Raw genomic sequence first — 25,188 nt, 5'->3', positions numbered from 1 at the left:
TAATCTGCAGTATTCATACTCACCAATAAATTTAAAACGCTGGTATTCTAAGCGTTTACTTTGTTTTATTTATCCTCGAATATATTGACCTATCGTATCCCCAGATTTCAAAAACATCGAAAGAAGTATTTTCGTCATATTGGATTTCGCTTGAAAAATATTTTGCCTGACATAAAATCATTACTGCCAAAACGTTGCCATATGTATAACCTTTGTTAAAATCAGTGCAAAAATACCAGAGGTCGCCAAACAACACTAACCTATTTGCCCCCATTCTACTCTAGCAATATGATTACATTACTTTTAGGATGGACAATATAAAGCTGTTTCAATTTCACGGAAAATATAAACCATAAAAATTTGAAAATTTGCTTGTTTATGGTTCGAGTTTGGCAGTCTTTCAGAAAATTGAAGAAAATCATGTTTAAAAAAAACCTTGTCGAAGGCACTGGAGTTCTATCTCTTGTTCTTTTCATTTTACAATAAATTTAACTAAAAAGATAGTGTTACTTTAAAAACGGGTTTATTCATATAAAATTTCCAGTTCTGATTTCTTGTTAAGTTGGTTTTAGAGATATGATGCCGCGATCCGAGTCCTTCGGATTAAGATGCAGTGCTCTTGATTATGGAGAAAGAAAACGACATGATAATTTATTGGCTCCGTTGAATATACGACATCGATATTTGATGCTAGTGAACTGCTAGTAGCTCGGTGAAAGGATGTCTGTCCGGCAAGATCATCAGATGCCGTTGGTCGTAGCTTACGGAAGGAACCGATCACCGACACGCAATACGCCATTCGTTTGTATTGGAGTAAGAGTTTTCAATCGAGAATTCTGTTTGACTTGCCCATTTCGAGATACTTCCGCAAGATCCTGAGAGTATCTTTCATCCTGGGCAAGTTTCACCAGACAGTGTGTAGCCTGTTTGATTTCCATTACTAAAAGAAATTCGGTTTTCCTTCCGTAGCCGTTCTGAATCCTCGAGTTAAAAGCTGAATTTTTGGATACACGACACTACACCTACGAGTATATTGAAAGATGAATAACTCAGAAACGGCTCATTGGAAGGGAAGGGAAAACCTGAATTAGAAGGGCCATCACTTCTGCTGGCTGTTCGGGAGTGAATGTTACTGCGGAGGAACGTCCAAATGGCGACCAAAATCGAAACGGCATCGAGAACCATGGCGGCCCATTCTACCACAGAACGAAATCGTGAAGCTGCGTTGGTGACACTCCTCTCGAAATGACATCTGCTGGGTTTTCTGACATGTGCCCAGATTCCTTTGGCTGTGATTCGCTGGATTTCTGATGTCCGATTCGCCACAAAAGTTTTTCAACGCGATGGACTGGCGGAGTGCCAGGCAAGGACTATAGTAGAATCAGTCCAGAAGAAACTGCTAACTTCAAGGTTCAAGCTAGATTGAGCCTTTTCGAAGCGATGTCTTAGCAAGCGGGCTGCAGAAAGCTCCAGACGTGGCCAACAGACGGTACCATCTTTTTTCGTTTTTCCCATCGGTGCCACTTTAGATTTGGCGGTCAGTAAGTAAGTCTCTTCCGCTGGAAGAGACTACGCGGACGTAAATGTAAGCGCCGTAAGCCTTCTCCGAAACGTCGCAAAAGCCATGTAGCTCCAAACAAATTGCGGATGATGTAGACACGACTCATCGAGGTATTTTCATTAACAAAAGAGCGTGAAGATCATCGCGAAATTGAAACCAATGACGTTGATGAGAATCGCAAAGAGCATCATCCCAATTTTTTCCTTCTAGCCGAATTTCTTGCATGAACAGTTTGACCAGGACGACGATTGGCCCAACTAACCATAGAGGGTCAAAAACCACGAACCCGCGTTTGGTTATTGGTAACTGTTTAATGTGCTTCGGAGCTTCGAAAAGAAATGCATCTGTCGATGTATCCCACTGCAGACCTAGTGTCTTTATCGGCGCAACTGACGAGTCGACATCGAAAATGTTTCATTAGTCTCTTAGGGAGAGTAGAATTCACGCTAGAACATTAGGCTCTTGAAGCCCATTCTCGGAGCGGAAATCCAGCAGAGTTTGTCACATGAATCAACTGCCTGCAGAGTTCTTGACCTTCTTCCAGGCTATCGACCCGGTAAGCATATCGTCCATGTAAAAGTCTCGTCCGATGACTTTTGTTGCTACTGGAAACTCTTCCGAGCTGTCTTCAGCCAGTCTCGAGGTATGGAGCTGACGATGTACCGTACGTAACGGTTGTTAGCTGGTAGCTCAGAATCGGTTGTGATGGTAAGTCTATCCATAATATTCGTTGGAGTGGCTGATCATTGTCACAGATGAGAATTTGCCTGTACATCTTTTCGAGGTCAGAGATGGTAGCAAACTGTGGCATACGACATCTCAAGATAATGCTAAGGAGGTCATCCTGAACGAGTGGACCGACCATTAGTAAGCCGTTTAAAGACACTCCAGTGTTTGTGGAGCACGAAGCATCGAAGACCACACGGAGTTTAGTGGAGATGTTATCTGGAATCGGCAATATCATTAATCAGATTCGTATGCCCGAGCTGGGTGTAATCGTGAATGAATTCAGAATAGGCTTTTTTCAGTACAGGATTTACTGTGAGGCGACGTTCGAGAGAAGGAAAGCGGCGAGTAGCAATGGCCTTCGAATTTTCTAGCTCTGCGATCACTGAACTTCTCTTTGGCAAGGCGACGACGAAACGACCTGAAGAATTTCGAATAGTATTGGTTGCGAAATGTTCTTCACAAGCAGACTCCTCTAAGGACAACGTGCTTTTTGAATGACAATTGTCAATTGTTCTTCTATTGATGGTGTACAACAGATGTGTGCGAAGCTCGTGGACGACAGTAAAGATCTACAGCTACTCTGCAATATTGGTCCCGTAATAGATCGTAGAAATTTTCCACTCCGAATATTAGATCGATATGACCGGGTTGAATAAAGGTTGGGTCTGCTAGGACGATGTATAGTTGCCAGTTCAGTCGGGACATGTCAACTACTTGGGCTGTAATTTTGAAAGTAAATTTCCAGCTTGCTTCGAAATCAGCGCAATGGGACTGAAGGCGAACGACAGTAGAATGTTTAGATGCTGTAGACGAGAGTCCAACGCTGCTGATTGAAACGAATTCGCGTACACGTTTGAGTCCTAATTTCAGGACAGTTGCTTCGATATGAAATTTAGTTGCGCTCCAGAGTCAAGAAGAGAACGAGCTCATAAGAACCTTCCGTAGGAGTCAAACACCTTTCCAAGTGCCTTCGAGAGTAACACAGTTTAAGGAAGCTGTCCACGAATAATGTCGGAAGGTGACGAAAAGTGGTTGGTTGAGAGAGCGGAGACTATGGCGATTTGGTTCTCAGAAGATTGTTTCAGGTTGCGTGACTGCGAAGGTATTGAGGGCTTGATCGGAATAAATGACGAAAGAGAAGACATTCCAGACGAAAAAGGTTTGTTAACTTAGGGTTGGTTGAGTTGACTACTTGACGAATTAGTCCGTTGACGCAGCATTGTATGGTGGTTTCTCGTTGTACACACGACAGGCTCCACTTGTGCAGTTTCTCACTAAATGCGCCGAATGACAGTTTATGCAGAATACGTTCTTTTTGCAGCTTCGAATCATTGGATTGCCGTCATCTTGCAATATGCTTCACAGTTAAATAAAGAATGAAAAGCATGTTTGCAGAATGGACCGCTCTTTTGGGAAGGCGAGATAACAGAATGCACGGAGTTCAATTTCGTGAATGTGCTTCGAAGTGAAGAGGAACATGATCGAGGAGCTCAACTGAACGAGTTTTGGACGCAGCGACAGATTGCAGAACAAGACTGCGACTACGCAGAAAATCAGTCAGTTTTTAGTTGGTTGGGATATTTGTTGATTTACGATGAGATTCCCAATGATGGATGGTAACTGGATCGTGTCGTGAGCTCAACACACAAATTTACAATGTACTCCAATTTTCCGTTTCTTCTCGTACCCTTTCTGGCATCATCAAATTTCTCTCATATCCGTCGATGAGATGGCTCAGTGATTCGTGACATTCTTTTTATCGGTTCTACCGCAAACAGGGAATCGACGTAAGACTTAACGATCAAATATTTGCTCTCGTACCGCCTTTGAAGCATCTCCCAAGCCACATAATAATATTCTGACATCACTTCGATAACCTCAACCACACGTTTAGCTTCCTTGGAAAGCGACGAATATTGTATGAAGCATATTTGTGCATCAGTGGTAAAGAACCTTTGGCAGACAATTGCTTTAAGATAGTTATTGCATTACGCCTCCACAGTGTGCATCGAGGAGACCGGGAGGGCTTATGGGCCTTTTTTATGTATTGTGTTTTTTCATACTCTTCACCAGCCAAATCTAACGGTCAGCCAGCCAACAGCCTGTGCACACTGGCGTGGCCGATTGGCGGCTCACTGTTCAACAGCTTAATGGCAGTGTTTGTGAGCACGGCTCGCAGTGGAAGGCATTGTGTGTCGATTTAGCAGTTGGCTTCGTCAACGTGCGCAGGCGCATTAAAAAATATAACAGTTGAACCCTATTAGGTGTGTTGTGTTGTATAATTGTAGTTTTTGGTACTAGTGTACAATTGTTATGTGCTAGTCGTATGTCTATCTGTGTATGTGTTCGTCTGAATATTTGTGACATATGGGTCAGGGAATGGATGCAGAACTGGCGTATAGGATAGAATAGTGAGTAATCCTTCCTAGGATTCGTTGGTCACTTTTTACCGGTGCTCAATTCGTGGAAGATCGGATTGGATAAATTAAGGTACGATCGACGTACGACGTACGTGAATCATACACTCCCGGTCAGTATAGCAAAAACTTCTAACGGAATACAATTGTCGTTAATGGTAATTAAGTATCATTTGCTTGCATTTAGACAAGTTCAAGTAGTTTGATCGCTTGTTACATGTGTTCTCTTCTTCTGGTTCATTTGTCTGTTTTTTGTACTTTTAGTAGTTTGTTTTTCTACTACTCATGTGTACCAAAAATAATAACGATCAATTTCGCTTCTACCTATTTTTTTTCCTTTTTTATTCAACATGTTTTTGTTTATTTTATTGCTTTTATAGATCCACTCAATAACACAATAAATTGCTTATTCTTTCTTATCCAATCTCTCTCATTCAAAACGTACAAACGTGGCCTTCGTGATAACATAAACCATGGTCACAAACGCGAACACTTGCGTTCTCACCAGCATCAAAACACCCCGGTAGTTAACTGAACGTTTTAGCACATAAAAATTTACAAACGCGGCCTCAAGCATCAACCCAACGTTCGCGCTGTCATGAATCAGTCACGTCCGCAAGTCTCTACCCTCGATCCTAGCAGCTCAAACTCATGCCTTCAGTTGGACCAATAGAAAAATACACTACAAATTAAGTATATTCACGGTCCGCCCGCGATCATTCAAGAACACGCGAACATGCGAATGGCCACACCCTTATAAAAATAATGTATACAACCGAAGTTACATACACGCTAGCACACGCGACAAAAACGTTAACATATAAACGCTCGAGACCCGATCATTCGCGCACACTTACGCCCGCGATCTCTAAAACAGGATAACACCCCAGTGACTAAGTGAACGGCTTAGCACTTATAAATTTACACACGCGGTCTCAGAAGTGAACCTCCAAATGCCCAAGTTTGCGCAATCACGAAGCGGTTACGTCCGGAAGTCCCTATCCTCAGCCCTAGTAGTATAGGTCGAAACAAAACGTTCCATGGTGACATTAAAATCGAATTTATACACGTGAAGTCACATACACGCGAGAAACACGTTAACATACAAATGCTTAATAACACCCCGGTAATAAGTTTCAAACGCGGTCTCAAAAGGGAACCTACAAACGTCCTTGTTCGTGCGATCATGGATCGGTCACGTTCGGAAATCATTACCCTCCGTCCTAGCAACTTAGGTCCACACCTTCAGTTGGATCAATCAAAAAATAAAGCTCATATTCACTAGACAACACCTTCCATGGCGACATAACCGGGAACTCTAGTGATATGAAAGATCTCACTTTCTTCTAGCATCTGAACCGTTCACCGAAAATTAAATATTAGATTCACGGTCTGCGCTCGATCATCCAAAAACACACGCGAATATGCGAAAGGCACACGGGTCTAAAATAGAATTCATACACGCGAAGCTACGTACACGTTAGCACACAGGACATACATACGCATTAGACTACCCAGAAAAATAATAAATTTTTTGAAAACTCAATCGGCCCCTGAGTCGATTTCTAGTCCCTCCAGAAGTACTTGCTCCAAATTTGAAGCAAATCGGACAAGTCTAGCTACCGGACCAACGTTTGTATGGGATTTTTCGACAATTTTCATGGAGAAAACCCACTATCTCGCATTTTCACCTCTAGGTGGCACTGTATGCATCGTATTATCACTATAAGTGAAAATAAGAAAGATAATTTAATTGTCTATAACTTTGTCGAAGACTGCTAGTCAATCCGGCGTTGTTAAAAAAAAGTTATTAAACTTTTAACGAAGTGATGTCTGGGTCAGTTTTGCATGGGACCCAGCAGTACATGGTTGTGTATCAGTACTCGATTCCCGCGAACTAAATATTTTTGTGAATTAACGGTTAGATTTAGCTCAATAGTATGTTCAGAAGAATTATAGTAAATAGTACGAGCCATGTTTCGGTTAGAACATTTTAGTTCAATCTGTGACCGCATAGAGGGCGCCAATACTAACTTTGCATAGAAGAGAGATAGAACATCGACATGTTTGGAAAAATTACTGCAAAATGCCCGTTCTATAACTTTGTAGAAGACACCTAATTTATATCTCTCTCCGTTGAAAAGTTAGTGTTGGCGCCCTCTATGCGGTAACATGTGAAACTAAAATGTTCTAACCGAAACATGACTCGTATTATTTACTATAATTCTTCTGAACATACTATTGAGCTAAACCTAACCGTTATTTCACAAAAATATTTAGTTCGTGGGAATCGAGTACTGACAAACAACCATGTACTGCTAGGCCCCCTGCAAAACTGACTCAGACATCACTTCGTTAAAAGTTTAATAACGTTTTAACAACGCCGGATTGACTAGCAGTCTTCGACAAAGTTAAAGACAATTAAATTATCTTTCTTATTTTCATTTATAGTGATAATACGATGCATACAGTGCCGCCTAGAAGTGAAAATGCGAGATAGTGGGTTTTCTCCATGAAAATTGACGAAAAATCCCATACAAACTTTGGGAGCGTTGCACAGAGGAGTAATTGGGGTCGAATCCTGGCCAAAATTATTTGCTGCTGCAATTGTTGTTAATATTAATATGAACTAAAAATAGACAATTACTAGTTTTTGGGACAATTTGGCATCTACCCACCTACCAGTGCAGAGGCAAATTTTCTATATCCTTTCAAATACTAGTAATTTCTAGGTGATCTTTGTTAAGGGATCATCCATAAATGACGTAGCATTATATGGGGGAGGGAGTATTGTATTTTGTGATGATGTGTGACGACAGGGGGGTAGGGGGTTATGTCATGCTACGTAGCTTTTTAAATGGGGAATAAATAGCATCGTTTTTCATTTTTTTTATTTTTTCGGGATAAGGGGGGGGAGAATTACTGTCAAGCTACGTCATTACCAGAGGGGGTATTTAGAGGTTTGTGACGAAATGCTACGATGGGGGAGGGGGGGTGTTAAAAATCACTTAAAAAATGCTACGTCATTTATGGATCGTCCCTAATACATTTGTTTTTTAGTTGCATAAACATTTGATCAGTGGGAAAGGGAGAAGGGGGACGCCTGTGCATATTTTCTTAGAGATACATTTTGGAAAACATAATATTTGGCCCTACAGCGTTTCGGTGTACCTTAAATTCGTAAAAATTTCAATATTTTCAAATCGCTTGGTGTATCGTCTGACCCTGTTGTGCACTGACGTACGGTATCACTTAGCACGTATCACATCGACCGTTCGCGATCGCGTCCAAACCTCGACTTACGCGTTCGCGTTCGTCTTGTCCAAAGCACCAATCCCCCAAGCAGTATATGTGCTAACCCGATACATCCCTCCAAAAATTTTAAAATGTATCACGTATTGATTGGCATCATTTTATGCCTCGAGTCTTTTTATTTAATCACTACATATTTTATTCAACAAAGTCATTTAATCTTACCGGTCTACGACAAATCCTGCGCTTCTTTGATACGTCTGCGTTTCCTATTTCTTCTGAAACTATCAATTCGCTTGACTTACCAGTACCCTCAACTCCTTCGTCGACCGCTCTTTGATGTTCTTGTTCCTCTATTTCATTCAAAGGGTCTCGGGCTTCTAGTCATTTGAGATGTGTGCTGTTTCTTACATACACTTTACCACTTTCCTTTGACTTAACAGTAATCGCCCCCCCCCCATTCACACAAACAACTTTAAACTCTTCGTTTCCAAACTTAGGTTGTAATGATCCGATCTTCAAATTTTTCATCAGCACTGTATTTTTGTATAACGCTTATTTTGATGCGTCTTCCCAGATTCCTCATTTGCCTTTCTACAGCACCGTTTTGTTCCCGCCAATACGGGGTAGACAAATTTAAATGAATGCCGTAGCTGGTACAAAACTGTTTAAGCTCAACCGATCCAAACTGTGGTCCATTATCAGCAGTTATCGAACGTGGGATGCCAAAAGAAGCGAACATTTTCAACAATGTACTGACTACTTTTTGAGAAGTCGCAGGTTTCATTGGTTTTATCTGAATAAATCGGCTTGTATAGCATACTACAACCAGCAGTGATTTCCCCGAGGGTAACCCTTCTTTAAAATCCATGGCCAGATCCTGCCATGGCTGAGTTGGTACGCGGCGTATAATTGGGTTCGGTTTATCTGGCAAAGAAGTCATTCGACATGGTTTACAGCTTCTAACCAATTGTTCTACCATTTGGTCCATTCCTGGGAACCATACTTTTGAACGAAGATGTGCCTTCATTCCCGTGCTTCCTTGGTGCCCTATGTGAGCAAGTTGTACGATCTTCTCTCGTAAACTATCTGGAATTACGATCCTGTCCCCTCTTAAAATCAAATCCACGTATTGAATGAGATCCTCTTTAATTGTCGTTGTTTTGTATTGTAGTGCAACATCGTCCCAATTTCCGCTAGAAATCGCATATTTCACCTTACACAGTTCGTCGTCTTGCATCGTTGCGTTTTCCAACTCTTCAAATTTAATCGCCACTGGTTTAATTTCGTTAATCAGCCAGTTGACCACATCAGGCTCGCCATTTGAATATTCATCTCTGACAGCCATTCTCGAGAAAGAATCCGCTAGGTTTAGATCCCCTGGTTCATATCGGACTTCGAAATCAAACGCCTGTAATCTCAAAATCCATCGCTCTATTCTCGCCGATGGTTTTGATTGCGCACGATTGAATAAATATTGTAGCGGTTTGCAGTCAGTGATGAGGTCCGGATAGGTAAATATACAGTTTTTCCATCGCCCACACTATGGCATAACACTCCTTTTCGGTCTGACAATACTTTTTCTCATGGCTTGCAAGGTTTTTAGATGCGCAGTATACTGTTCGGGATATCCCGTCCTTCACTTGTATGAGAATTGCACCAATACCCACTGGACTGGCGTCCGTTACTAACATCGTTTCGTCTTTCAAGTCATAAAACCCAAGAGCATCTACTTTTCCTAGCACGGATTTTATCCGTTCAAGTTCATCAGTATGAGTTTTTTGCCACATGAAAGCTGTATTGTTAACCAGTAGCTGCCTCATGTGGAACGTTATAGTGGCTAAATTAGGGATAAATTTTCCAACCTAAGTGATCATGCCCAAGAGTGATCTAAGTTCTGTAATATCTTTAGGTTGTCGTAGGTCCAATATTGCTTGGACCTTGTCCTGAGTAGGCTTGACTCCATTTACCGAAATAAGGTGACCTAAGAAAACCGCTTCGGTTACTCCAAAAACAGTTTTCTTCTCGTTAACTTTCATTTTCCATTCTTTTAGCCGTGACATTACTTCCAGCAACCTTTCATCGTGTTCTTCGTCGGAACACCCATGAACAAGTAAGTCATCCATAAAAACTATTAACCCATCAATTCCGCGGAACAAGTTCTCCATTGCTCGTTGGAAAAGCTCTGGGGCCGACTTGATTCCAAACATTAATCTTTGAAATCGATATACCCCACTTCTAGATGCAAATGTGGTTATGTTTCGACTTTGGGGCTCTAGTTCAAAATGATAATATGCAGACTCTAAGTCAATTTTTGACAATTTAGAAATCTTTCGAATAGATGCAAGAGCTGAATCGATGTTTGGCATTGGATAATTTTCCCTAATCACAGCTTGATTAGCAACCCTCATATCGACGCAAAGCCTTATTCTCCCATCTGATTTCCGAACCGGTACAAGTGGTGAAACCCATGATAGTGGTCCTTCGGCACGCTCAATAATTTGGGTATTTTCGGAAACTCCTGCTCCTCGACCGATTCTGAAGTTCCCCCGATCATTTTGTTAACAGTATACCCGATTTTCAGGACACCAAGGGCAAATGAGCCACTAGAATGTGTGCCCAAATGCCGTTCTTTTCGTTCGGTATTCCGATTTCTGCTTCGAAAACTTTACTGAAATGAATTTTTCCATCGCTCGCGAAAGCCTCAAACGCTAAATTCATTTCCTCGGCGTTTTTTTCGTTAATGATTGCAGCTCCCAATTGTTTCAACATATGATACGTACTTTCTCAAATTATGTTTGCTGATGAGCCAGAGTCTACCACCATTTTAGTAGGCACGCCTCCGAGATTGAACTGGAGGATTTCAGATGTTTCGTTGTTATTTACAAAAAAACTCCTTGCTGCTTCTCGTTCATATCGCCCTCGAAAACCGCGAATATCTTTTTCTTGTCCCCCTTTTGAATGATGTCGTTGCTCTTTCTTTTACGGCAGCATATTTTAAAATGGCCTTTTGTACCGCAGTTATAACACATCACATTCCTTGCTGGACATTTTTCGGTATCCCTGGCAATATGTCCTGATCGGTTGCAATTATAGCACTTCCGTGAACTATGCTCAGCAAACTTTGGAAAAGTTGGTTTTTCTGATACTTTTTGTATGATCGAGTGCTGCTCTAAAGATAACGAAGGTTTTTCGTACTCTTTTGCTTGTTTTTGTACCTCTTCGATTGTCTTCCCCAGCTGTAAAGCTTCAGTGAGATTCTTCTCTTCGGTCAAAAGTCTTTTTCGTAAATCTAAAGACTGACAAGATTCGATGATCTGGTCTACGATCATATCGTCAATGTCGTGAAATCTGCATCGTTTGGCTTGTTCTTTAAGCCGAAAGACAAAATCTTCGAAATTCTCGTCTCTTTCCTGTTTAAGTGAACGAAACTGATGCCTCTCAAATCGTTTATTTGGTTGAGGTGCGAAATAATTATCGATCGACACTAGAGCCGACTCATATTGCAAAACTCGAAATTCTGAAGTATTTTCGATTGCTATGCCAACCTGTACTTTGTCAACTTTATCGTAGTACGTTTGAAGTTCAATTCCTCCAAGTACCAAAAGCAGATTATATTTTTCTTCTTCATCAACTATTCCATTTGCTGCTATAAATCGCTCGAATGCGCGCTTCCATTTTCCCCAATCATTTCTGGGATCCGATCCAACCGTAAAAGCTGGCATCACCGCCGCATCTGTTGACACAAACAACAAAACAAAAAAAAATATAAGCTTTATTTTAACATACCCAGCGCGAAGTTCTATCGCTTCGGAACTAGCACGAAGCTACCATACATCAACAACCAGCACGAAGCTTTAGTCTCAGCTAACGGTTAAGCACGGAGCTTTTTATTCCTCTCTAAGTCCGTCCGGCTATTCACACATAAATCATGCACGAAGCGGTAAAATCAACAACCAGCACGAAGCTTTAGTCCAGTGGGATAGAGAGCATTTTTATTTCTCTCTACAGCCGTCGGGCTATTTGACACATTAGTCATGCACGAAGCTGCCACGCATTACCAACCAGCACGAAGCTATAGTCTCGGCTAAGCACGGAGCTTTTTCCAATCCCTAACAAATCAAGTAATGCTTTCCAATCTCACTCGCACAGTACCGAGGCACTAAAAGCTTATGACTGACGCTCTCGAACACGCTATTTTGAAAAGAAATTGTATGTAATGAGAAATCTGTAATTAACCACTCAAACTAAGAAAATTGAAAATTTCAAATAAACAACCTAATCATCACATGTTGCAATCAGAAAAAATCGCCGCCCGGGAAAATTATCCAGAAAAAAACACATTTTCGGTCGGCCCGCACAATTTTTTTTATCTCTTGCTCGCATTTTCCTATTATTCCCATTTTTTTATTATTTTGCTTACCGATTTTTAACCTCGTCGCCATTGTATCGTCTGACCCTGTTGTGCACTGACGTACGGTATCACTTAGCACGTATCACATCGACCGTTCGCGATCGCGTCCAAACCTCGACTTACGCGTTCGCGTTCGTCTTGTCCAAAGCACCAATCCCCCAAGCAGTATATGTGCTAACCCGATACACTTGGGATTGGTGGATCGGACAAGATCGGAAGAGTTCGAATATTTATTGTATAACTGAAATCTTGTTTTGTAATACTGCTTCAGCAACTTTGCTGGATCTAGCTGTATAATGTAACTTTTTTTATCATTAAAATTTGGAATAAAATGTTTAAAAATGGTATTTTTTAAAGTTGGTGCAATACACAGCAAGTCTGCTTTTTTAGTTAGTTTTAAGCCGAAGTTAAACAAACGGTTGTGTTGAACTACGTTTGTAATAATATTGTCTTATTTAATACAGTCACCATCACTAGAAAGCAATTTTGCTGAATATATAACGAAAACGATTAAAATAGCCCTTAAAATATCACCATTGGGCATACATGCAAAAATTCTTTAACAATTTTTGATATACTCCTAATTTTGCCACATTATACAGTAGGTTCTTAGGTATGTAAAAAAAATATAACGAAGCAAAAAAATCGAAAAAAATTGGGTTTTTGGCCAAGAATTTGTTCTAGTTACTCCTCTGTGCGTTGGTCCGGTAGCTAGACTTGTCCGATTTCCTTCAAATTTGGAGCAAGTACTTCTGGTGGGACTAGAAATCGAGTCAGGGGTGGGCCGATAGGGGTCATTTTTTCTTGTCACTCTAATACTCATACGCGATCGAACACGTTAATGTACAAATGCTCGAGCCCTTCGCGATGATACACACGATCGCGAAGTCCCTACTCCCACACTTTTCTGAATCGTACAAACAATATCACATTCAGAATCACGGCACGCAGCAATCGGCCTTAAGCAGTGTTTTAATGGGAGGCATTGCCTGTTTCATCTGCAATATTGTAGTGTGTGATTCTGAAGGAGAGCTCTTCTGAGAACCTAGCTCTACAGCTCCAGTAGGACAACTCTCGAAAAAAAGAAATAAGAATGAGGAGACAATAGGAAAATTTTATTGATAGATATGTATTGTACCATGGGGAATACTTTTTCTATCACAATATGTAGCTAACTTTCACTTTTTTTTTTGTTTTAAATCATATCCATGCGTTAGATATTGAGTGGGGTTTCATAAAATCTGAGAATGTTTTTTCAACAATCTGAATTAGTGTATACGATCAAAACTTATGTACATAAACATAATCTGTTTGATAAGTTCGATACAACGTTTCAAATTCAACTCATCAGTATATGGCAGCCGTTTGGATAGCCATAAAGACTTCAAGTCAAAAAATGCAAACATGACATATGTTTATAAAAAATGACTGCTAACGGTGCCAAAGCAAGTGCAGTTTGTTGAAAAAATAACTTAAATAACGGGACTCTCTGCTCCGCTCTTTTCACTTCAATGTGATCTTTAACCAAGAAAATTAATGAATGTGCATTAAATATATTTCACTAAATAATACTTTACAAAAAGCACAGAAAAGAATTAGTATGCACACACTCACATTAAGATTATTAATCAAAAACCCACTGTACCAGTAGCTCTTATTCTGTGACCTCCCGAACGCCCCCAGAAAGATAGCCGTGGCTACTTGCGGTGCCGCCAAATGATTAGCATATCGTATTAATTTGTGCATTTTCTTGTGTTTATTTATTTGCCACGCTCAGGTTTCCGTGTACGCTAGCTGTGTCGAAAAACTGGTAGAAGGAGCGCTGAAAGGTTACAATGCAACGGTGCTAGCTTACGGACAGGTACGTACATAACATACATACATACATACATACATGTCGAATGATTAATTACTTTCCACGTTCATTGGTCCGTTTGGTGTGGTACCTTGTTCGCGCCTATAAACAAAGTTGCAACACACTTATTTCTTGTTTCCTCCTTTCAGACGGGTTCGGGCAAAACCTACACAATGGGAACCGGCTTCGAGCGGGACATTCCGGAACTGCAGGAAGGAATTATCCCACGTGCAGTTCGACATCTCTTCGAGGGAATAGTTCAGCTACAGGAAAACCCGTACGATGATGACGGGGTCTATCTGGGATCCTTACAATTCAGCGTGGCGGCACAGTTTATGGAACTATACAACGAAGAAATTATCGATCTACTGGATCCCTACAGTAAAGTATGTTTCGTGTAGACAGTACTGCGAACTGATACATGCTAATGATAATTTGATTCACTTTCCATGGCAGGGTCGCATTTTCAAAATCCACGAGGACGCCAGCGGTGGTATCAGCGTCGCGGGGGCAACAATTCAACCCCTCAGTGGTCCCCAAGATGCCTTACGTTGCCTGATGCAGGGTGCACTGGCGCGCACAACAGCTTCCACTCAGATGAACGAACAGTCCTCACGGAGTCACGCTCTGTTTACAATTCTTATCCGACGACAGCGGGTGATGAGTGCCGAAGAAAGCGGCAATCCGGAGGGTGATCTGGAGACGCTCACTTCCAAGTTTCACTTTGTCGATTTGGCCGGCTCGGAGCGGCTAAAACGAACCGGTGCAACGGGTGAACGAGCTCGCGAGGGAATCTCAATCAATTGTGGCCTGCTGGCACTTGGCAACGTAATCTCGGCGCTAGGTGATAAAACGAAGAAAGTTTCACATGTACCCTACCGAGACTCGAAACTGACACGGTTGCTGCAGGATTCACTGGGTGGTACGTAACTCCTCGATCTCCGTAAGCGGCATTCAATTAAATCATCAATCGCACGGTTTATGCCTTTCTCCTCTCTCTCTCTTTTTCTCCCGAACCGTGCTCTGTGTTTATTCCAGGAAACAGCCAAACGATCATGATCGCCTGTGTGTCTCCGAGCGATCGCGACTTCATGGAAACGCTTAACACGCTCAAGTACGCTAACCGAGCGCGCAACATCAAAAACAAAGTACAAATCAATCAAGACCAGAGCTCGCGAACGATCTCACAGCTGAGGCGTGAAATTGCCGCCTTACAGTTGGAGCTGCTCGAGTACAAGCAGGTTGGTACTTTTTTTCCTTCGTTTTATTATGCGGCGTTGATTTTCGTTTAAATGGTTTTGCGGTTTTCCTCCCTTTTTGGTGGTTTTGCGGTATACATACAATGCGGTTGACATTATCGATAGGGGTGATGTACCGGCCGTAACCGAGTAACAGTATAGCCTAAACGATAGGCCTGAAGAGGGTTAGTTATTTTTGTTTGAATCGATTACGGCAACAATCTAATCTAGAAAACGCATATATTATATTGTTTTTTGTTTGAATATATCAATTAAATCGGCTAAGTATCACTAATGTTTTCTCCTCTTTCTAACAGGGTAAACGAAGCGTTGACGCCGAAGGTAATGCCGCCGTCTCGGATACGTTCCTGGAGAATGCAATGCTGCTGCAGGACAACAAACGCCTACAGCAGCGGCTTAAGGCAATGCAGGAAACGATCAATGCTCTAACGGACAAGAACGCCACGCTGCAGGCGCAACAAGCATTGTTCGGGTGGTCGTCCGGCAGTAGTGGTAGTGGGGATAGTGGAGATTCCGCCATGCAACAACTGGTTGCTGGATATATCAGTGAAATCGAGAAATTGAAGGCAAAATTAATTGAATCGGAGCAAATGTTCCAGCAGATGAAGAAAGTACAGATTAGTCCCTCGAAACTGGGATTGAAAAGCAACTATTCGTTCATCGAGGACACCACGGAAACGGTTATTAATCGGGCAAAGCGTGAGCTGGAGAAAGAAAGGGAGCTTTTGATGTCCCGATCGTTACCTGGGCTGGAGAACGACAGTAGTAACCAGAGTTTGGTTGATGGGTCCGATAGTGATTCCGATACAGAATCGGATGACAAAACTGGGGAGCTTCAGGCGGAAATAAACGACATTAGCTCGGATATTGAAATCAAGTCGAAATTGATTGAACAATTGGAATTGTCACAGCAAAGAATGCAGGTTATGCGGCAGCAGTACGAGGAAAAGCTTAATGTTTTAAACGCAAAGATTATTAACACGCAAAAAGAACGTGATCAGGTACTAGCTAATATGAGTGGATCCGGAGCAACGGGAGGAAGCGTGCAGCCTGATAGAATTAGAAAGGTCAAAGAGGAGTACGAGAGAAAATTATCGGAAATGCAAAAAGAGTTGAAAAAATTACAAATGGCACAAAGAGAGCATTTGCGGCAGCAACGAGAGCTACAAGCACAGGATGCTCAGCTCAAAACACTTCGGGGTGAATTGGGTGAACTTAAGCAGATAAAAATTCGGTTGATGAAGAAAATTCAAGAGGAGAATAACAGGCACAAAGAGTTGGAAAGCAGAAAGACAAGGGAAATAGCTCAGCTTAGAAAAGAAAGTCGGAAGCAGGTGAATATGATCAAATCCCTGCAGGCTCAGGGAGTGGCAAAAGATCAGGTTCTAAAGCGAAAGACGGAAGAAGTATCCAACCTACGAAAGACACAACGTGGAATGATGAGTATGAAAGCGGCTGGACGTTTTCCACCGAAAAAATCTACGATCGCTCAAAACACGAAGAACCTCAAAACAAAATGGGATTCGTTGCAGCGAACTATTACACGGGCCGCAAGAAGCAGACAGGCTGTGTTGGAATTGGAACGGGAACTTGAGCGACTCTTACAAGAGCGTGATGGATTGAGTCGTGATTTAGCAAATGTTCGCTCAAGGAAAGGTTTAGGGGATGTTGCGGAACTGATATCAGAAGAAGACACTATTATGGCTAACATGAACTACATTCAAGAGAACATTACCCAAATTCAACATTCCATCATGGAACTGGAAGAGGGCAGAGACACCGCTACGGAGCATATACAGCTTCAGAACATTTTGGAAAATATTCGGTCGATGGAGGAGTCCAGGTTCATCTTAGAAAAACTTTGTGGTGCATCAATTGCTCAGGTTTGCGAAGCGGCTCTAACACAAACTCGACTGAAGGAACGGGAAGCGCTACTGAACGAAGTGCAGCAGGATAGTAGCATCCAACAGCAGTTGCTGCAGCACATTTTGGCCAGAACTCCGGCAGCGACCCTCTCGGAAACTAGTTTCAGCTCCGGCCATTCTACCAATTCCAATATGATGAACACTATGCTGCAAGCGGCGGCGATTTCCAATGGGCTTGCGCAAGCGTACGAAGATCGGCCGGAAACGGCCGATAACAATGCCTATGTAATCAACTCTATCACGAGGAGTCCATCACCTAGCAGCAGCACGGAGTTGTAAGTAGTGTTTGTGTTTGTACGTTTTATATTTGTGATCATTCGGTTTAGCGGTTGTTTAGAATCTGTCTTCAACATAATGATAAATCAGTTAGGGCCGATTTCTTCACTCACACTTAAATATTAAACCAGGCTTGACGGTGCGTTTGACTTAGTTTAAAAGCGTAGGTCAAGAAATCGGTTATAAATATAAGGGTTTGAGCGTGTTCTAATTGTACTAACTCTACCGAATGATGTTGCAGTTCGATGAAATGATTGACTAACACTCTAACCAACTATGTCGAACATCTGCTACACCGAATGAGTTTCCGTTATTCACCAGTAAATCCGATTCTAGTTTAGCATTTTCAGTTTTGTAGTAGACCAAATTACATGTTTTTGATTTTTGTGTCCATGTACCAATAACAAAACCAAATCTAACCAAATGTCATTTTCAAACTCTAGCCGAAGTAAAATGCAAGTCAGTAAAAGAATCCGCAAGAAGAATTACCTGTACGAAGCAATTGTCTCCACAAAAGACTAATATTATACACTGTTATGTTGTCACTAACCAAATCATCTGCTGAAAAAATTAAGACAATAGCTAATCTAATTGAAAATTTCTTTTATATTTTTATTCTAATTCGTTTCTTGTATTCTTCCCCTCAACCATACCCATCCGGATCCAATTTTCTTCCTCTTGATACTGTCGCTCGATGCCACATGGCACCGTTTCTCAATTCTCTTGCTTGTTTCATTCCCTCCTATTTTCACCTACTACTAGCGATAACGATAACATTGTCACCTACAGAAACTCCTCAAAACTAAGACGAAGGCCCGCTGCCGGTCAAGACTCGCTGCCGCATGGTTGCACTTCCGGACCCAGGGATATGTCTGGTTACCCAACCGCCGGCAGCAAGCTTGAGAAAGTGGGTATTTGTATTTATCTAGAGGATTCGGCAGATGACGATGACACGATGATACATTCTCCGCAGGACGAGAATGGGGGATTTATCGGTGGCGGTATGACTCGCTCGTACACAACCGCTGGTGAACCATCGCAGATCCCGGTGGCTGTCAACAACAGCAGCAGCAGCAACTATAACAACAACAACAACAGCAGCAGTCCGGTTGCTGGCACAACCGTGGCCGGTCGAACCTTTGTTCCACTGTCAAAAACTCCCAGTGCGCCAGGGTCCTTGAAGTAAGTATCCGTGATCCATTTGAAAAATTGGTTGAAGGTGTTGAAAGTGTGTTCATAAATAATCGGTTCTTTTTTTTGCTTTTGATAATTTTCAAACAGGATTATCGAACCGCCTAACACTGCATGGGCAGCTTTCAGTCAAATGCTCGGTTGCTCAGAGAAATATGTACTCAGATCTGGTGCTATACCGAAAAATTTCTAAACATCTTCCTGTCTCCCTGCAATAATTCGATCGATTACGTGTAGAAAATGTTTGCTTCACCTGTTGGACGTGATTGATCAGCTGTGCCATCTGCAGCCGATTCGGCCTTTTCTCATATTGAAGCGTTTATAGGAGACTGGTTTGGACGCTATCGGTGAAAAGTTTACTGCATTCTACGCTGACGGTTATCGATGAGAACATACTATATTGAGTAATTATTTTGTTTGCTGCTTGCCAGCGGGAGCATTTCTCCCCCCTGATTGGAGTGTCGACTAATCTTTGGAATTTGTTTAAAGTAACACGTAGAATAGCGGCGGTTGCAATAAAGAGTATGTAGTAGATGTTCCATTGACCTGGAAAACTTTTTCGAGATTTCGGGGGTTTTCAGAGAAATATAACGGCAATCTTGAGTTATACGTTTGCGTGTCTCGTCGGATTAGTTACCTTAATCATTTTTATCCAACAACACTCAAACCCGGGTAACCCCACAATCGGCAAAGCCAAACCAATGTCGAAAAAAGACAATCAAGGCTCTCTAACGTGATGTTCACATCATTTGTATTTCAGCTGCAAATCGATTAGTCAGGTTTGATTGATCACAGATTATTCTGGATAGACTGAAATTTTACGATACACAAGATTCAAGCAGAACTAAATGCCATCGTCGACCAAAGCATTCATTTGTTACAGTTGGACGAATTGAAGGTATCTTTTACATTATGGAACATAAGTGTCTGATGCATTTTTGCTCGTTAATCCCACTCAGAACTAGCATAGAAAAAATCAATTTGCGACTGAAGTTGAATTTGAACCGAAAATAACTGAATGAATGTGCTGAACTGAATGAATAAATGGCGAGGAAACAAGCGACCGAAAATGAATGTCGTCCCTCTTTCGAGCTCACCTGGGAATGTCAATATTACTGATCCCTAGTTACGTGGCATATTTCATCCACTACGTCGTATGCTGGGATGCACGGAAAGTAATAATTGAACTGTTTGGGTATGATCTTATTCCGAAAGCGACAATTTTCTTGTCTGCATTTGCCGCCAATTTAAAGTCTAATAATCAAGGCCTTAAATATTCCACGCTTTCGTTAATACTGTTTCGTTTTAACATACGTCGGACCGTGCTCCAAAGAGTACTCGTTGATGTTTTTCTCGTTAATCCATCAATAAACCGACAGCAATAGTCGCGTTTCTGGCTTTCATTAAACTCTTAATTTTTAAACTTCAGGAACTTTTCATATGCGAAGGCTTTTTATATGCGTAGGTCGCGTAAATGTTTGAGCACTCCATGAAGTGGAAGAACGTCAGCGGTTCGTGAACTCGAATTGCGGCGTCGAAAATCATGCCAGTCACGAACTGGTGTTCTTCCTCGGGAGAAAGGCATACGCAGCATTGAATGAATCCAATGGAACTTAATTGTGTGCGATCGTTGGTTACTACCGTGGATACAAGGGACCACGTTCCACATGCAATATCACTGTAAGGAGGTCGAAACGAAGGATAAAACAAACGCTTCGACGGGGCGTTGGTGTGGAAATTCGTGTTAGTTCGCCACTGTCCAATATCTCATCCCTATGCAGATGAGAAGGTAACGGAGAGCGGTGCGTAACTTTGACACTAATACATACTGAAGTCTTTTGAGTGATACATGTTTGAACTAAGGCTCCGTCCATTGTAGAAGTTGCTCACAATTCGATTTCATCGCATGTCAAATTATTTACAAAAAAATGTCGAGATATTGTTTGGAACTACTTTTTATTTCTTTTTAAATTAAAAACAATGATAACATAAATCTACTGTGTGTGAAAGGGGGCCGGGCCATTTGGCATAATAAACATTTACCATAACACATTGGGCATAGTTTTGAGAAGTGATCATTCTGCAGTTTATTTGGTATAACAGACATTTGACATAATTAGACGGGGCCGGTGGTTGAGTGACCGCCAAACATCCCAGTTGGTCAGGGTTCAATCCCAGCTGAGGTCGTTGAGATTTTTCTGAGGCGAAAAAATCGATGGTCACGTCTTCCTTCGGAAGGGATAAGTAAGGCCGTTGGTCCCCGATCCATGGGTTGATGGGTCGATATCTAGTCCAGATAGTGGAGTCACCTTTCTTTGCTCCATACAAATCACCCGGAAAAGATGGAATACTTCCCGTGCTACTGCAAAAGGGATTTGATATTCTTAAACATGTCTTGAAAAAGATTTTGCTTTCCAGTCTTGCTACCGGGTATATCCCGAAAGCATGGCGAGAAATAACTGTTAGATTTATTCCCAAAGGGGGGCGCTCAAGCTATGAAGAAGCCAAGAGTTTTAGGCCTATCAGCTTAAGTTCTTTTCTTCTGAAAGCTTTAGAACGGATAATCGATCATCACATCAGGAACGTTAGTTTAGTTGAATATCCACTGCACAAAATGCAAAATGCATATCAGTGTGGGAAATCCACGATCACTCTGCTTCACGATGTTGTTTACAACATTGAGAAAGCCTTCTCGATCAAGCAATCTAGCTTGGGTGTATTCCTAGATATTGAGGGTGCTTTTGACAATGTGTCCTTCCAGTCTATTCTGGAAGCGACGCGCGGTCATGGAATACCTGCATGTATCTCAGATTGGATAAACGCAATGCTTAGTAACCGCATACTTTTCTCGTCACTGCGACAGGCTGAGATACGGAAGTTGAGTATTTGCGGTTGTCCTCAGGGCGGCGTTCTGTCACCTTTGTTATGGAAGTTAGTAGCTGACGGCTTGTTGAAGAAACTCAATGAGCTTGGATTTCCAACCTACGGGTTTGCTGACGATTATTTATACTAATTACTGGATTTTGCATCGGAACAATCTTTGACTTAATGCAACAGGCATTAAGAGCTGTCGAACAGCGGTGTCGACAAGTTAAACTATCAGTTAACCCAAGCAAAACTTCAATGGTTCTTTTCACGAAGAAGCGAATAACAACCGGGGTTCGTCCCTTGCAGTTCTTTGATTCTGAGCTACTGTGTGCAGATCAAGTCAAATACGTTGGAGTCATATTGGATTCCAAACTGAATTGGTCTGCTCACATTGAGTTCAGAGTCAAGAAAGCGTGCATGGCCTTCGGGCAGTGCAGACGAACTTTTGGAAAGACCTGGGGTCTCAAACCTAAATACATCTATTGGATTTACACGACAATTGTACGTCCAATACTGTCATACGGATGCCTTGTGTGGTGGCAGAGGGGAGAGGTGGTGACAGTCCAGTCAAAGCTAAACCATCTGCAAAGAATGGCGCTCATGGCGTTGACTGGTGCATTCACCACGACTCCGACTGCTGCTCTTGAGGCACTTCTAAATATCAAACCATTACACATACACTTAAAACAAGAAGCACTATCATGTGCATACAGACTGCAGGTTACTGGGCTTTGGAACAGCAATCATGTTGATCTTGCTACCAGTCATACACGATTGTGGTCACAAATGGTTACATGGGGTGAAGATATTCTTGCTCCCAGCGATATTACACTCACTTGTGGTTTTCCTTACAGGACATTCCATGTGAAGATTCCCTCTAGAGAGGAGTGGTTGTCTCGCTTTATGGAAAGACAACAACAAACGCAAGTGGTTTGTTACACTGACGGTTCTCTGATGGAGGGACGTGCTGGTGCTGGTGTCTACTGTCGTGAAATGAGATTGGAACAATCTCACTCACTAGGTAGATACTGTACTGTATTCCAAGCAGAAATCTTTGCGATTATGTGCGGGGTGCAATCGGCCCTTCAACTGAGTTTGTCCGGCAGAGTTATAAACTTCTGCTCCGATAGTCAGGCTGCAATCAAGGCCCTTAGCTCAGACAAATCCCGGTCCAAGCTAGTGATCGCGTGCCGAACCCAAATCGAAGAACTAAGCATTGTCAACACTATCTACCTTGTCTGGGTGCCCGGACATTGCGGTATTACTGGAAACGAATGGGCTGACGAATTGGCTAGGGCAGGTTCAGCAATTGACTTCGTTGGTCCTGAGCCCGCGCTGCCAATTTCGACAAGTTGGATAAGGGAAAAAATACGGTCCTGGGCTTCGTCCGAGCACCGCTATTATTGGAGTAATCTACAAACGTGTCGCCAAACAAAGGCGTTTCTAGAACAACCATGCCCAGTGGTTTCGAAAAATCTCATACATTTTTCGAAGCTCCACTGCGGTATGCTGACCAGGGCTTTAACCGGCCACTGCAAACTCAATTATCACATGGCAACTATTCAGCGCGCTGAGTCTTTTTCATGTGATCTTTGTGAATCCGACTACGAAACCTCATATCATCTGATATGCAACTGTCCAGCGGTAGCGCAATTGCGATTTCGAGTGTTCAGCCGTCCTTATATAGACGAAACCATGTTTGGTCGACTGACACTCAGAGACATACTAAAGTTTCTTATCCAATGTGGTAAAGAGCTTTAGGCTTATTCGCAGGCAAGTTGAACTACTTGTGAGTTTAACTTACCTGTTGTTTATTTTTGTTTTGTGCTGTTATTTTTCCCACCCTTCCAATTCTACTTCCCCACACCTCCTTGTCCTTTCCTTCCGCTCAGGAAATGATGAAAACACACGGCAAGGCACAAATCCCCGACTATGTACGGGGAACGTGCCATTTGAGCCAATATATTCTGATTCCTGATTCCTGAAGGCCGTTGGTCCCCGGTCCATGGGTTGATGGGTCGATATCTAGTCCAGATAGTGGAGTCACCTTTCTGGGGTCGGTCTTTGGCTTCGTAGCAGAAATAGTCTGATGGAAAATAACTAGAACACGAAGACTCGCACCCCTATAATTACTAACAAATATCCTCCTCCCGTGATACTTGTGGAGTGCGCAGTAGTGTATATGGCCTCTAGCAAAAGCATGTATCGGACTAACATTCTTTCCCTTCCTTCCGCGATCTACATGCGGGCCTAGCCGGTGCCAGTATTGATCAATAAACACTTTAGGATTATCAGGAGTTGCACATTGAAAGATGTTTCGCTACTCCCAAGCATACTCAAGTAACAATTCAGGTTTTATAGCGCACTACCAGTGCAATTTAAGTTTTAAGAGTGGCTTCAAGAGCACCACAAAACCCCAATTGTTACTAGGGTAATTATCTACTGATTCCCTGTGCAACTTCAGCTAGTCCAGATCGATGACGGAGTAGCAGCCAGGGGTGGTCGCACAAGCTAAAGCTGAAGCTGTTAAACTTTTGGAAAGCATAGCGGACATTTGGCCTAATGGATATTTGGTTTAACGGACATTTGACATAATTTGGCTAAATCCTCACTGAAGGTCATTTGCATAACAGACGGATGTGTTGTTTATCAGCGAATGACCCATAAGATTAATGTTGCACAAAGCAATAATAATAATGTGTGTTCCATTACCAGATATTGATTATATTTTATAACGGATTTTGCTATCTTTTACATATGTGCTGTTCTTTTGTGTTTCATTTTTGAAATTCTTGTGTTTGTTCTCTTTCGCAGTTATGGATTGTTTGGCTATGACTTACGTTGTAGCGTATGTATTGTTTTAGTTATCACTATTATGATCACCAGCGAGTTTAAGCTTTCCAAATAGCGTTTCAACAATTAAAATTATCCCTATTATCCTTCTTTATATCATGAGCTGATCTTTCGAATTATATACCGTTCAGTCCAGACGATAGTTAAATTTATCATTTCTGGATATCCCCAAGTTTTTTAAACGATGATATATTGAATGTAATTACATATATTGAATCATCGGTTATCACACTGCTCTAGCACTTCGGGCGATGTAACACTGAATCGGAGTTGGGGGTGGAAACCACCTCGTCGTTGAAATGGCGTACAATCTTCAACTGCGCCATTCCTCTTGTCCTTCCAGCTTGTGTACCTGCCACTCCGGAGACAGAAAATCTTGTATTGGGTCGAGTGATACCGAGACACGTGGTGCAAGCATCGCTTATGAGGTGTGCACCAGAACCCGAATCTATCATTGCTGTAGTGGTATGGAAAGTGCCTTTCATAACTCTAATCTTGATGAGTGTTGGGTAGAACAGTAATTGTTTAGTGGGAACGCATAGCGTAGTTAGCAAATCAATTGTGTTGTGCGCAGCTCACCTGGGTTCG

At 42.0% G+C, this 25,188-nt stretch overlaps 1 protein-coding gene across 6 annotated transcripts in view; it reads left to right on the top strand.

Moving 5' to 3' along the window:
* Window positions 1-25,188, top strand: part of LOC131679077 (kinesin-like protein KIF21A) — a 185,485-nt gene that overhangs the window by 137,986 nt on the left and 22,311 nt on the right. For 3 of the 6 annotated variants that reach the window (XM_058959634.1, XM_058959631.1, XM_058959632.1), the window contains exons 4-9: window positions 14,151-14,234; window positions 14,378-14,614; window positions 14,685-15,150; window positions 15,267-15,469; window positions 15,784-17,687; window positions 18,451-18,870. In XM_058959634.1, coding sequence (XP_058815617.1) covers window positions 14,151-14,234; window positions 14,378-14,614; window positions 14,685-15,150; window positions 15,267-15,469; window positions 15,784-17,687; window positions 18,451-18,870 — 3,314 coding nt within the window. The remainder of the gene's footprint in view (window positions 1-14,150; window positions 14,235-14,377; window positions 14,615-14,684; window positions 15,151-15,266; window positions 15,470-15,783; window positions 17,688-18,450; window positions 18,871-25,188) is intronic. The other 3 variants (XM_058959636.1, XM_058959635.1, XM_058959633.1) reach the window with 3 other exon arrangements.

The sequence above is a fragment of the Topomyia yanbarensis genome, chromosome 2 (genome assembly GCF_030247195.1).
Source record: "Topomyia yanbarensis strain Yona2022 chromosome 2, ASM3024719v1, whole genome shotgun sequence".
NCBI classification, from domain to species: domain Eukaryota; kingdom Metazoa; phylum Arthropoda; class Insecta; order Diptera; family Culicidae; genus Topomyia; species Topomyia yanbarensis.
This window is presented reverse-complemented; position numbering and strand designations above follow the sequence as displayed.